The 12,977-nt window shown below is 42.1% G+C and overlaps 1 protein-coding gene across 3 annotated transcripts in view; it reads right to left on the bottom strand.

The window, feature by feature from the left end:
- Positions 1-208: 208 nt before the first annotated feature.
- Positions 209-12,977, bottom strand: part of GRM1 (glutamate metabotropic receptor 1) — a 175,638-nt gene continuing 162,869 nt past the window's right edge. The window contains exons 8-9 of one of the 3 annotated variants that reach the window (XM_065680509.1): positions 10,344-10,382; positions 9,278-9,338 (exon numbers count right to left, since the gene is read on the bottom strand). In XM_065680509.1, coding sequence (XP_065536581.1) covers positions 9,278-9,338; positions 10,344-10,382 — 100 coding nt within the window. Of the gene's footprint in view, positions 1,220-9,249; positions 9,339-10,343; positions 10,383-12,977 lie in introns of those variants that run through there. The other 2 variants (XM_065680507.1, XM_065680508.1) reach the window with 2 other exon arrangements.

The following is a 12,977-nucleotide window of genomic DNA, read 5'->3' as shown; positions in this document are numbered from 1 at the left end:
ATGACCTCTCCAGGTCACACTTCCCAGAGTCCTTTTCAAGCATTGCCAAGAGAAGGTGTGTCTAAGTGTGATATTTTTTTCCTGTGTGTTTATTCATTTTTTGCTATAGAAGTTGTCTCTTGGGTTTGTGCTTTGTTATTGTTTCCTATCTTTTTCTCAAAGTACAATATTTTCAGTTTTAACAGCTAGAGAATGTTGAGCCCTCAGAACGGAATTTTTTCTTTTTGTGTCCTTTTAATAATTTAAGTGCAGGATGAAGTTTTTGCCCTGTCATATGAGACTTCGTTCTCTGAGCATTCTCTCTCCAGCCCTTGGAGACTTGTCTCCCCAGGACCTCCCAATTGGCAGCTGCCAAAGTCCTTCTCGTCTTGTCTCTTGCAGTGTCTACAGGGTGGATGAGGTTTGCTTATAATCCCTCAGGATGACAGAGGCATAGGTCACATCTGGGGGTGTGCAGAGCACCGACTCCGAGACCGGGGAGCTGGGCACGGAGCTGCCTGAAACCACAGAATCCCGGAATGGGGATGGGGGTGTCAGTGCTGGAGAGTCTTCCAGAGTCAGTTTGCTGGTCGCCAGCTCCTTGTCCTCCTTCTCTGGGTTCTTCTCGTAGACGTATTCCTGAATGAGCTTCAGCTTCTCGCTCTCCGTTTCCTCAGCTGGGGGAGACAGGGGCTCCTCGCTGAAGGCAGCCACTGGGAAAGGAGACAGGGATGGCTGCTGCGGTGGAGGGGGCTGGTACGGGGGCCGCACGCCGTTCCCAGAGCCAGTCGTGGGGAGGGCAGCATTGAAGTCGGGAATGCCGGTAGCAATCTTGTTGACCACTCCTTGCAGCTGGTCCATGAGGGACCGTGGCTGCAGAGGCAGGGTCTTGGGGGACTGCTCGGGCAGGAAGAGGTGGGTCTCCTCTGCCGTGTCCTGCAGTGGGGGGGTCGTCGCCACCCGCCTGTGCACCACCATGGAGGGGCTGCTGGGCTGGTTGAGGCGAACGGGTTCTCTGTCTTCTTCCTCCACATTGTACAGAGTCTTACTGCTGATGTCAGTAAAAGTCAGGCTCTTGCTTTGGCCATGGTAGCTTTTAGTGAGGGGTTTGATTACTGCTGTCTGATTGCACCCTGTCTCCTGGTTCTTCACATGCACTGAGAGTCTGTGCCAAGTGTGTTCTCCTTGGAGAGCTTGTCTTCCACCTGGTTCAGACCATGACACAGACTTTCCATTAGAACTATGAATAAAATAAAGATGGGTTTATTTTCATTTACATTACGCAGACATGGGCAGTATACAAACAAGCTTACAAAAATACTGACTGCTTTGCCTCATTAATAAGCCTCCCCCCTCCAGTTCTTTATCTCCTCCCAGAAACAATACTGCCTTTTAACAGCAGCAATTACTGTGATTTACATCCAAAGGCAATTACTCCATGCTGGTTACCCACCCTATAGCCAGCCTGGGAAGCCTAGCCTGTGGAAAGGACTCTGGGAGGGCCGGCTGTATCTAGGTTTGCTAACCCTACTTTGCAGGGGGAAGAAAAAAAGGGGAAAAAGTCACAGGAAGTGCTTTCATTAAGAAAGCACTGGGTTCATTAAGAACCCAGGACAAAGCCTAATTTACAGCTTATAAGAAACATTTCCATACTGTTAGAAGAAAAACAACACACAGCCATAGCCTTTGGAACTCTGGGTAGAGAGAGGAATTGCTGCTAACCCCTCCTTTCCCTTTTATTCCCTGTCCCCGCTTTGCGCTTCAGAACAGATTAGCTATTACAGAAATGAAGGACTCCCAGGGCCTCCATCAGGTAGGAGGCAAACACACTGCTTCCTGAGCAACTAATATTTACAAACCAGGATAAAATGCTGGGACTGAGAACAGTTGGTCTGTGTGGGTGGAGGAACAAGCAACGACACAATCGTGGTGAGTCGAACTCTCCGACTCTGCGTGCTGGCTGGATCCCATCAAAACGCTGGGCTGTTTGGCTGAGTGAGGACATGAGGGCCAGGTCTGTCCCTGAGGAGCTGTAGTTCTTTTGCATTTCCCTGTACCTTTGCAGGGAGCAGCACTTGAAGCAGAGTGATACCTCATTAGCAGCTTGGTGGGACAGGAAGCTGAGCGGTACTTAAGAAGACCAAACAATTGTTTAATTGCAGGTCGAGCAGTAGAAAACATTCACAAATTATAATACACACAAATATACCTGGGTGGAAACCAGAGAGGGAGAGAAGTTCTGAGATGATTTATGCCAAGCAGCCTTATCTCAGGGTTTGATCCCTCAATAGGCAGAAGTAAACAAAGGATTAAATTTCAGACCCTATGATTTCAGTGCAGGTGGGAGGCAATCCGGGTGGGAGGCTGGCACAGCTGCCTTGCCTCCTGCTACTGCACGCATCAAGGGTGACTGCTCCCCTTGCATACAGCCTGCAGTATTGTTCTAAGTATTCTGTTTTTCCTTGCTCAGACTCCTGCACTTCTCTTTTTCAGGAATTAAATAATTACCAGTTGAATTTTGTAAAAGAAAACATAAGAATATCAAAAGACTCCTTCAGAGCTGGAAAAAACTAATACAACACAGATAATGTAATCTGGCAAAACGGAAAAGAAATGTACGTGACAATGTGGCACTTTCCAGCTGCGCAGTAAATATTCCTGGAGAAAAAAAGAATCTGAGATGGATCCAACCTGGGAAGTTCATCTCCAACTCCAGACTCTAAACACTGGACCCGTGACTCACCAATTCTGTGGGAACTGGCTCACAAGAAAGGGCCCATCTAAAAAATTCATAACCCCCCAATGCATGTAATTGGTAGGACCTGGAGCAATTTGGATTTAGATCTTTAATCTACAGGGAAAAAGTCAAGTTCCCTGTTGAAGAATGAATCCTCTATATTATACTGATCAATGGAAATATAAGAATGAAGGTTTAAAAGCATTCCTGTTTTGATCAAAATGAGCTGTGGTATGACATTTTTTTGAAGTGCTATAGAGATAAGCAAATGAATGTAACTGTTGGGCGTGAAAGATTTTTACAGTAATATTTTAACATATCAACATCTACAAACTCTTCACACAGGAACACATTTGTCTGCTTTAACTTCAAAACAAGTCTCTTTTTGTAGAGAGGAAAATAAGTCAAGCGGTCTCATATTGTATGGTGCTGATGCTAGAGCTTACAAATACTGCAAAGGGCTTTTCTGGAAAAAAATAAAAAAAAACCCCAAAAAAAACCAAAATCCAAATCAAACCATAATGATTATCTGCTGTCTCTTATGCTAAGTCCACTTCTGCATCATTTACTTCTTTACATCTAGCTCCAGTGCATCATCTCACTTTTGAATCTCTCTTCACACCATCTGTTTAGTCCCTATCTCATTTTGTTCCCAAGATTTTGTATTTTACATCAAAGGCAAGCACTGCTATTTTAAGGACCTACTACCTCTGTCTTCAGCTTTTCTTCCTATTCAGTAAATTTTCCTCTGCCTCACTCTGAAATTCTGCTCTTCTGACTTCTTTATTCTGTAGCGCTCTCCATTATGTCCTTAAGCAAGCCCAAGTCAATGACCATACGTAAACTGTGCTGGGACTGCAATACCCAAACATGAACAAACCACTTAATCAGGATTTGCCTGCTACTGGGCAAGGCTGGTGCTGCCAAAGCACCTTGGTTCCGCTTGCCAGACAGACCTTACTCCTCATGACTCTGATGGCCTTGTGACAAACAGCTTTTGAGCCACAGTGGCTCTCTGTGGGGTCAGTCTGGCAATTTCCACTGGGAAATCTCTCTTTTCTGTTACTGTTCTCCTTAGTCTCGTTCCAGCTCTTTCCCTCAGTGTGCTGTGTCCATGCACCATTACCCTGCAAACATATCATGTTTGAGACAGAGTGACAAGACCGTCTTAGAAATACCTGTGCTCTGTCTTGCTGGGCAGCTGGTATGTAGTGACAATGACATTGACACATTTGGGCAGAATTAGCATGCAAGAAAAAGGCTTGTTATGCTGGAACAAACACCAGCCATCTTGAACGGCGTTAACTGACATTTAGACAAAAAGTGAAGTTGGGGCTGGAAAAGCTCAGACCTGCACTGGGTCTCAGTGAGACAAGAGTCAGCTCACTTGTGCAAGTGATGACGACAAACCTGACTGCATGTGAGATGCATGGTCACCATTAGCTAAGTGATTGTCATCTTCTTTTTTGAAGGAAGCACCCATGGGAGAAGGTGAAGATCAAAATAATCTGCCTGATATAATGGGAGAAGGGATGAGTTTTTCACACAAAGGCAGGAGAGGGCACCAAACCTGATCACAGCTGAGGTGTTGAAAACATGACCAGGTGGGACTATTTCATGTTCGTCACATATTTACTTGCCTTTCCAAGCTTTCTCTCTTCTTTATGCAATTTGCCATAGACTCCACACTTACTGCCTGGAAGTGAACTCCTTGGAGCCTCAAGGGATCTTAAGGTTTGTAGTTGTGTATACCCAGTGTAGCACTTCAAGTACTATTTATTCAAATCTTTGCATCTAGTCTAAATGTTCAGACAGGTTCTTGGATTTCCTGCATAAGATAGGTTTACTTTTTCTCTATAGGCAATGACATTCATCAAATTTAAATGCTGTTTCTCAATTTTCACCACAGTTTTGTATAGGGTTTTTGTATTTTGGGGAAATAGGCATATTTCTTGTGTGAATTTTTATTAGTTCCATGACTGGATCTGTTGCTATTTTTTGTAATTCAAAGTGTTGTTTTTAATACATGCATCTATCTTTACAACATACCCTCTTCATGTCTCCGGGGCAGTCATTTTCAGATACTTTCAGCTTATGATTACAGACACTAAGCAAGCTGAAAAATAGCTTCAGTCCTGAGCAGTTACTTGCAGAAAGTCTTTAAAAGAACTGATGTACCCAGGTCTGAGACTGTGGTCCAAAATACCTCTGCACAGCTATAGGACATGCCTGGTCATGGAGAATTACATGAACTCTCAGTTCTGTGTGCCTGAACCCTTGTCTTTTTTGTCTTAAACATTTTATGCATAACAATCTCTAATTGATACCACATGAAATGGTTAAACAGAGTGGTATGTGCCTTGATGAGGTTAAAGCGAAGGAAGCAAACAAAAGCCACCATCCAAAGCCCTTGTGCATTGGTCAAAACCTATCCCAGCCCAAACAGCAGTTGCTAATGGATGCCATCCTAGGGAATCCAGCAGAGGAATTTCTGCCTTGCCCACAGTAGGGCAGTTAGCCATCCACAAGTTTTCTCCAACCCTGCAGTCACATAAGAAGCAGTAATGAGCCTGAGAAAAGCTCTGTCCTGCTGCAGCCTCACTGTTCCTAGGACCCAAGCTAACAAACTTTAATACTAGTACCTGCACTGCAGTGTGTTGAGGGTGCTTTGATGATATCTGTCTCTTCTATTATTGTCTCCATTTCAGTAAGGCCACTTGGGCATTAAATGTAATGCCGCAACATATTTGAAGTCCTACAACTTTAGCATGATCTTACTTGTCTAGCTCTACAAAGAATATTATACTGACAATGTGTATAAAGGGCAGCATTATAAAAGCATTATAATTGCCACTACAAAATTTTGGTATCATGTGAAATATAGAAGGTATGGCACATTTCAGTCACCCATCCAATTAGTAGCAAAGAATCTTTGATTCACCACTCTGGTCTTTAAGTATTTTGGAAAAAAGAAAACCCAAGAAAAAAATCAAACAGCTACTATTGTGTTGCTTAGAGAAAACAACTTATTTCAATAGATAATATGAAGTTCAGGATAATAAACAGTCACAAATAGCAAGTAAATTCTTTCAGTGTTCAAGTAATGAAGATCAGAAACCCACAAATCAAAGTGAAATTAGAAAATGCTCTTACTAGTGAATAATTTTTGACTCTGTTATTAAATAAACTCCACCAATTATTCAGAATGAATACATCCTACTGGATCACCTTTGTAATTTTTTTAAAGGATTTTAAAGTTAGTGCACAAGAAAAGCACGGTGCAAATCATCATAGATGCTCTGATATCAATGGAGAAGCACATATGTGTTATCTGAAGATGTGTCTCGTGCTGCACAGTTGAATCAATATATATGACAGTGCAGCCAATGTAAATACTTGAACTAAAGCATTTATTCAGATGGGATCAAAAAGGAGCAGAGCTCATAGAATGTGAAAACTGAAAATCACAGTGTTTTGAGCAAAGGGATGTGGAAAGCTTATGAACACAGGAAGAAAATGATAGAATGAAATTAATTTAGGGAAAGTGTAGGTGGGTGAAACTAAGACAAAATACTCTGTAGGACTGGAAGGCTGTGAAGATCAACAACCTTTAAAACACATTGTAGCAAAAGAAATGCCATAGAAAAAGACCTAGAGCTGCTGTTGAATAAGAAAAGCTAATTAATGAGCTTTGAATAAAATAAAACCATAAAAATAGCCCATGAATTCTGTGTTCTCTGCTCAAAAGCACCACACAATTGTACAGACATTAGGAGGTCTTTCCTATGATTGCAGTTTAATAGTAATTAAGATGGTTGGAGGTTTTTCCTTGCTTTCTGTAATCCTCTGTGGTTCTGATGGAAAATGATTTGGAACATCACATTTTTACCAGAAAGATACTGACAAACTGGAAGCTGTATAAGGAACAGCAACAAAAAACAAAACCAACATCCAAGACAGAGAAGAGAGTACGTGAGAGAAAGCTAAAATAGCTGAATATATTGTCTGATTTCAAACATCTGCAAGGCGCTAGCACCGAGTCTGGAAGGTATTTTACATAGCATATAGATGCACAAGTGAGAGCCCTAGATGAAATTACAGAAGGACAAATTATACTGAAAATCCAGAATATTTCCTAGTCAAAAGCAGTATCAGAGCAGCAATAAATTATTAATGAACTGGTAAAAGCCTGTTGCTCTGCATATGTGCTGCCAAAAAGTGTGCAGCCCTTGCAGAGACAGCGGTCAATGAGATCTTTCTCCCACTGTAACTTGTCAGATTCTCTCATATACTTGGGAATGAAACAAACTCCCAACAATTTAAACAGTTCTTGAAGAGCCATCATAAATGCCTTAACATGCCAGCATTTTGGATGCAAGCTTAACCCAGTTGCCACAGGAAGCTTAGTCATGAGGTTCCTCGTTTGTAATGTACCACTCTCCCTAATATGCTGCAGAAGATAAAGCAGCTAGTAAAGCCTGTGGGTTTTCTGGGTGTATCTCAAAGTTTCCATGGTAACAAATGTGGAGCTTCAGAAGAAAAGAGCCCTGAAATGCAAAGCTGATGTTTCTGAGTTTTTTAATATGATAATAAATATTTATGATTCTATATTTTCATGATTCTGCATTTCTGAACATCTCCAGGATCATACAGAGAATGGAGACAACATCTGGATTTTCTTCAGGAAAAAGTCAGACTCAGAAGCTGCTGCAGTTCTGGGGACTGACACTCAGACATGAGGCCAGGCAGTGGTGATGGGCAGCTGGTGATATGACAGACAAATGCCTACTGCTCAGCCTGGGCTGGGCTGCCACAGGGAGCTCAGGCAGATGGTTGCTGATGCAGGATGTCCCCTTCCCTTGGCCACAGTGCTGCGCTGCCAGGCCTCTGAAAGCATCAGACCTGGCTGGAGGGAGAGGGAAGCTTGTGGGGCAGGGATGCAAGCAAGCTCCATGCTCAGCAGCTCTGAAAACCTCTGCTGTTTTCCTTATCTGCAGCTCCCACAAGCATTTGAAGCCCCATTGACTGGTTGGATCCCACCAGAGGTGTTTCTCAGGAGCTCAGGTGGATGAGGATTTTTTTTCCGAACTGAAAAAAAAAATCCCAAGCGTTGTCATGCAAAAAGCAGTAAGTTCAGCCTTCCCACTGCTCAGGAGTTTTACAGCTTGTGCCCATGCTTTCTGAATATAAGCTGTTCACCTTTGCCTCCTAAAGGTGTAACTTGTGTTGGACTCCCATTTGATCATCAGTCTTTCCAGACAGACAACTGGCTATCTATGCCCTAGGAATCTGCAGCACTTGCAGATGGCAATACTGTTGTCAGGCTGCAGGCTAATAACAAATTTTTTATACTGCTCTTTACACTGCCTTTGTAAAGTTTGCCTTTCAGGGTGGCAAATGGTTGTTGCACAGGCCCTGTAAAAAACACTGCCTCTACAAATACATGATGTGTTGTGCACATTTCTTCTGATCTGTTAAGCATAGTGGCATATTTGATTGAATTAGGATCATTGCTATCTGTCCGCAAATAGCATAGGCTGTCAGAGACATATACTGATCTAGAATGCTTTGTTGCTGATTAGAGGAGCTACACAGCATCTCTGCCTGTATAGAAACCTTGCTGCTCGAAATGCTGTGTCAGTGGATCCCAGGCAGCTTTTCTCCTCATCACTGCGCAACCTTCCCTGGGGCAGAGAGCAGGGCTGTTTCACATCTGCAGTTTATCAGACTGAAACAGGCATAAATCCCTCCTGGAAGAAATGAGGCGAGGCCTTTCTGTTTCTGCAACAGCTAGCATGTTTTCTCCACAGGGTTTGTGCTCAGAGAGGGCAGTATTTGCACTTCTTGTTTCTGAAAAGCTGAATTTTGCTGTTGTTCAGTGAACAAGGAATATCCAGAATCTGAACATCTTTCAGTAATTATATCAGGAAAAATTTCTCTGCTACTGCTTAAAGATACTTTAGGGCAACTGTTCCTAGGCCACATTCGACTGGTTTTATTTACATGTGCCTGCTTGCAATTTCCCTGTTCTGCAAATCCCACCAAACCAGTGTTTTCTGTGTTCCCTCTGCTGGCTCTGCAGCGGCAGCTCACTAACAAGCACAGTTAGTAAGAGCTGTGCACAGCAAAGGTGTCTTGCAGTAAGACAGCAACTAGATTGTTTAAAGCATGCAGAATAATGTCACCTCCATGAAAAACTGTAAAAAAAGAAAAAAAAAAAGCGCAATGGAAAAAGAAGATAAAATTAGTACCAAAAAAAAAACAAAAGAAAAAAAAGGATGTATTTGCAAAGATGCAGGAATTTACAAATAAAATTGAAGTCTTAAAAAAAAAAAAAAAGGCTGAAAAAAATATATTCAGTGTCCTCTTCATCACATCTGGACAATCAGATTAAGGCATTGTGCAAAACAGGGGACATAAGCAAATTTCCCAGTTTTAATGGCATGCAACACATTTGTCCCACCATTAGACATGATAAACCAATGAGAAAGAGAAAGCAAGGGGTAAAACCACTCTTTGTCATGCAGCTTCTCTTACACATTCACTGCAGTGTGGGACTTTTCAAAGCTGCACATGTGCCGACGGACACTGGCTGGTGGGCGAGAACTCTGGCTGCCTCTTCCTGAAGATTGAAAAGAAAAAGACACCCAGTGAGTGGTTATACACATGTGCACACATGGTGGCTATACCACTCGATAGGGTGCCTGTTCCTGACCTACCCCTAAGGGCCACTGCGGGCTTTCCCATCTTTTCTCCTCTTGCTACCTCAACTTCCCCATAGATTTCTCCTTGATTCTAGCATAGTACTCTTTAAAATAGGTTCATGGTATTCATTCCTGCTTCCTTGCTGAGCCCTAATGCACTTTACATACCAGATTGCAAGGGCAGATGTGCATCTAGCTGTCAAAGGGACTTCTCCCCTGGTATTCCCAATGGAGGGTGAAATGATGAAAAAGGCGCATCTGCCTTTCTCATTTTATTTACAGTAGTATTGCCAGAAGGTTTTGTTAGTGAAGTTTGTGCTTCCTGCTTTCGTGAATATTTTCTTTCTTTTACTTTTGAGATGCAGCTGAATAGTCACTACCTTTCATTACATGTAATTTCACTATATGTGCTTTTTTTTTTCCAAGGAAACATTGGCTTTATTGAGGTAGATGCAGAATGAATAGTCTCCTTGATGCTCTATCTGCAGGGGTAATTCAAAAAGAGATTGCAGATTGTGGTTTTGGCCATTCCACTTTATTTTTCTCCTTTTCCTTACCCTGTCAAGGGGATGCAAACTCTCATTTGCCTTCCTCAAAATCAATAAAAATATAAACACACACGCGCGTGCTTTAACAAGAATCTCAGGTAATTTTGCACATGGAATGTATCAATGAACTTCTGCAAAACAAAATTGTCATTATATTGCAAATAAAATGCAAATCAAAATTCAGCATTTCTCCCCATTAAACAATCATAGTGCATGCTTGCCAGACTTCTGTTTATCTCAAAACAACAGATTCATGGATGGTATGTGCAGGTACTACACACTCAGTACAGCTGCTTATGAGCCAAACAAGCCATTCGTCTCACCACATACTAAAGCACAGGAGCACAGCATGATGTACACAGAATACATGCATACCCATTTTGGAGAGGTAGATGCCTTGAGATGACTTCTGAACTATTGTGAATAAAACACAAATAAGACACTGCTGAGCAATTTTGTAAATCTACTCCCTTTGAAGTTTCTAGAATTCTTTACCACGTGTAATGAGATCTCTGAGGTTTGACAATTTAGAGGCAATCATAATTAGGAACTTAGCTACCATGCACACCCTATTAAAGTTACAGAGATTATTATGTTTTTGATTATACAGGATACCCAACACTTCTATAGGCCTCCCGTTTTCTTCATCTACTGACAGAATAAGAGCTTTCTACTTCATGTTCTTGCCTTTTTAAAAGTCAGAATTTAGTAGCTTATTCAGTCCACAGGAGCTAATTTCACAAAACAAGTAGCAACATGCAGTTGATTATCAGAGAGAAAAAATCCAGTTTGAAATGTATTTCGCATACACGCAGTGCTGTATGCACTATAGAAGGCACACAGCCACGAAGAGCCTTACTCAGGGACCCTGGAAAATGTGGAAGACTTTTGTTTCAGAGCACTGCTTGGGACCTGGATTTTTCTGAGTCAACCGGCTTTGCCAGGTATCATCCACCAGCTACCGCGGTTTGCTGTCTCTTCTGGCTTGCTTAGTTGCATCCCTTGCTCCCCCCCTTGTTTTTCTTCTTACTCAGATATACTCCTGGAGTGAGTTCAGAGCATTTTGCTCTCCAAGCTTTGAGCGTCTGTAGGTCTTGTTATGAAATCTTCCTATGTGAAAGAAAGAAAAAAGCCTGCTTCCTCGGGCAGTCCAAAATGCTTCCTAACGTGTTCAAAATACAATAAACTCTTTTCTTATTGTGGGCTGCAGTTGTGCTCCTCAGCCAAAATCAAACACAGGTATTACACACAATAGAGTATGCATCCCCCAAATGCCTCACTGGTTTGCATTCTTGTTAAAACCATGCCAAGCTCCATCAAAGCAGCGGTCTGACTTTTGGTCAAGGTCAAGAGCAATCCCCATGTGATGATATACAGTACATACACTACAGAAATCAGCTCTAAACCTCAAGGTTCATGCTTCAGTAGAACAGTGAAATTTAAATTTATAGTGTTATGGGAAATGTAGTGCATGTGCTGATTATGCAGTGAATTATTTTGTAACTGTCAAATCATTGTCAATTGCATTAATAATAATAAATAATAATAAGTGTTTTTGAAGCATTCCATTTGAAGTATCCCCGTAGACTTGCTTTGTCTTACTAGTAGTCTGTGCTAATACTGCAGAGCCCTTAATTCAGAATTAGTGCCCAGATCTCTGTACCTCTCTTTTTTTTCTTCTATTTTTAATTGTGACAATAGTGATGCTTTTTCCTCCCAGCTTTGCAGGCAGTGATGGCACTTCACATATATTTCTCTGGTTACCAAAAAAAATCACGTAGCCTGCCCATTTTTACAATACGAGCATTAAGGGGTCATTTTGGGAGCAGTCTTCTCAAGGGTAATTCCTGCTGAGTGGTTATTTGTATCTTAAGCCCAGAGGCAGGATAGATCTTCTGTGCATTTGAACAAGGAGTTGGCATACCATCATGAAAGTGTCTGAACTAATGAACCCCTGGGTGAAGTAACAGGGAGTCTGGCAGAAGAAGCAGGGTGGCATTGCAGAGAGTTCCTGAAAGAAGTGGTTTAATTGCTTTACTTCATGTTCTTTGAAGATGAAAAATGTTTCTAGCCAGTCCTTCAGAGCAGGGTAGGTAACAGGCCTGTTGAAATCTGTAGTGAGGATTATAAAGGATCTGTGGGAAGAGTCATTCTTGCCACTATTTTTTCTCTTAAGTGTAAATGAATCATCCCACGAGGCAAACAGCTGTGTCAGGATTGTAGGAAAGTGTAAATTGGTATCTGTAGTGCTTTATATCTGAACAGCTGTGAAACTAGAAATGTCCACCTTCTGCTCTGGAATTACTCTCCCTGTTCAACCAGACTCCCCAAACTGACACAAATTGAATGAATCTGTCTGGTGTCTAAGATGACTGAAGCACACGGCACTGTGTCGCTATCATTTGAAGCCACAGTCAAAGATCTTCTAAACCAGACATTGTCCAAGCTGTAAGAAAAGCTTTCACATTGCACCCAGTCAAAAACATATAGAAGAGCACAGCCCCAGATTTTATGCAATCCAATCTGAAACAACTGACCATCAATAACATTTAGAAGAAAGCAAGGTGAGGAGAAAATTCAAGAGAAGTGATGATGGCGTAATGCTGAAACTTAGAGTGATAGCCCTGAATCATCCCCTAGTTTTTAAGAACTTACATATAACCCCTAGCTCTAACACAGGAAAGGAGGATCCCTGTGCCATGTACTCTGACGCACGCTGCCATCACATCCTAGAGTAGCTCCTGCTCCAGCATTCACACTGACTGTCCTTTGCACACCCAAGGAACAGCTCAGCAACACCACAAAACTTCTTGCCTGCTTTTCACCTCTTCAGCCCTTTGGCAGTCTGGAAGGTGACTGGGGAGGTAAGCACACTTTGTATGTAGAACCAGGTCAACTGGTTCTAATGCACCATTCTGAAGTGCTCGACTCAAATCAACCCAAATCCTCTTACTCCTTTAGATCCAGCACCTTCCTAGGCAGAAGCATGTTCATCTTCTGATGTTTGTA

The sequence above is a fragment of the Lathamus discolor genome, chromosome 5, assembly GCF_037157495.1.
Source record: "Lathamus discolor isolate bLatDis1 chromosome 5, bLatDis1.hap1, whole genome shotgun sequence".
Taxonomy (NCBI): domain Eukaryota; kingdom Metazoa; phylum Chordata; class Aves; order Psittaciformes; family Psittacidae; genus Lathamus; species Lathamus discolor.
Note: the sequence above shows the minus strand (reverse complement) of the source record. Positions and strands in the feature narration are given on the sequence as shown.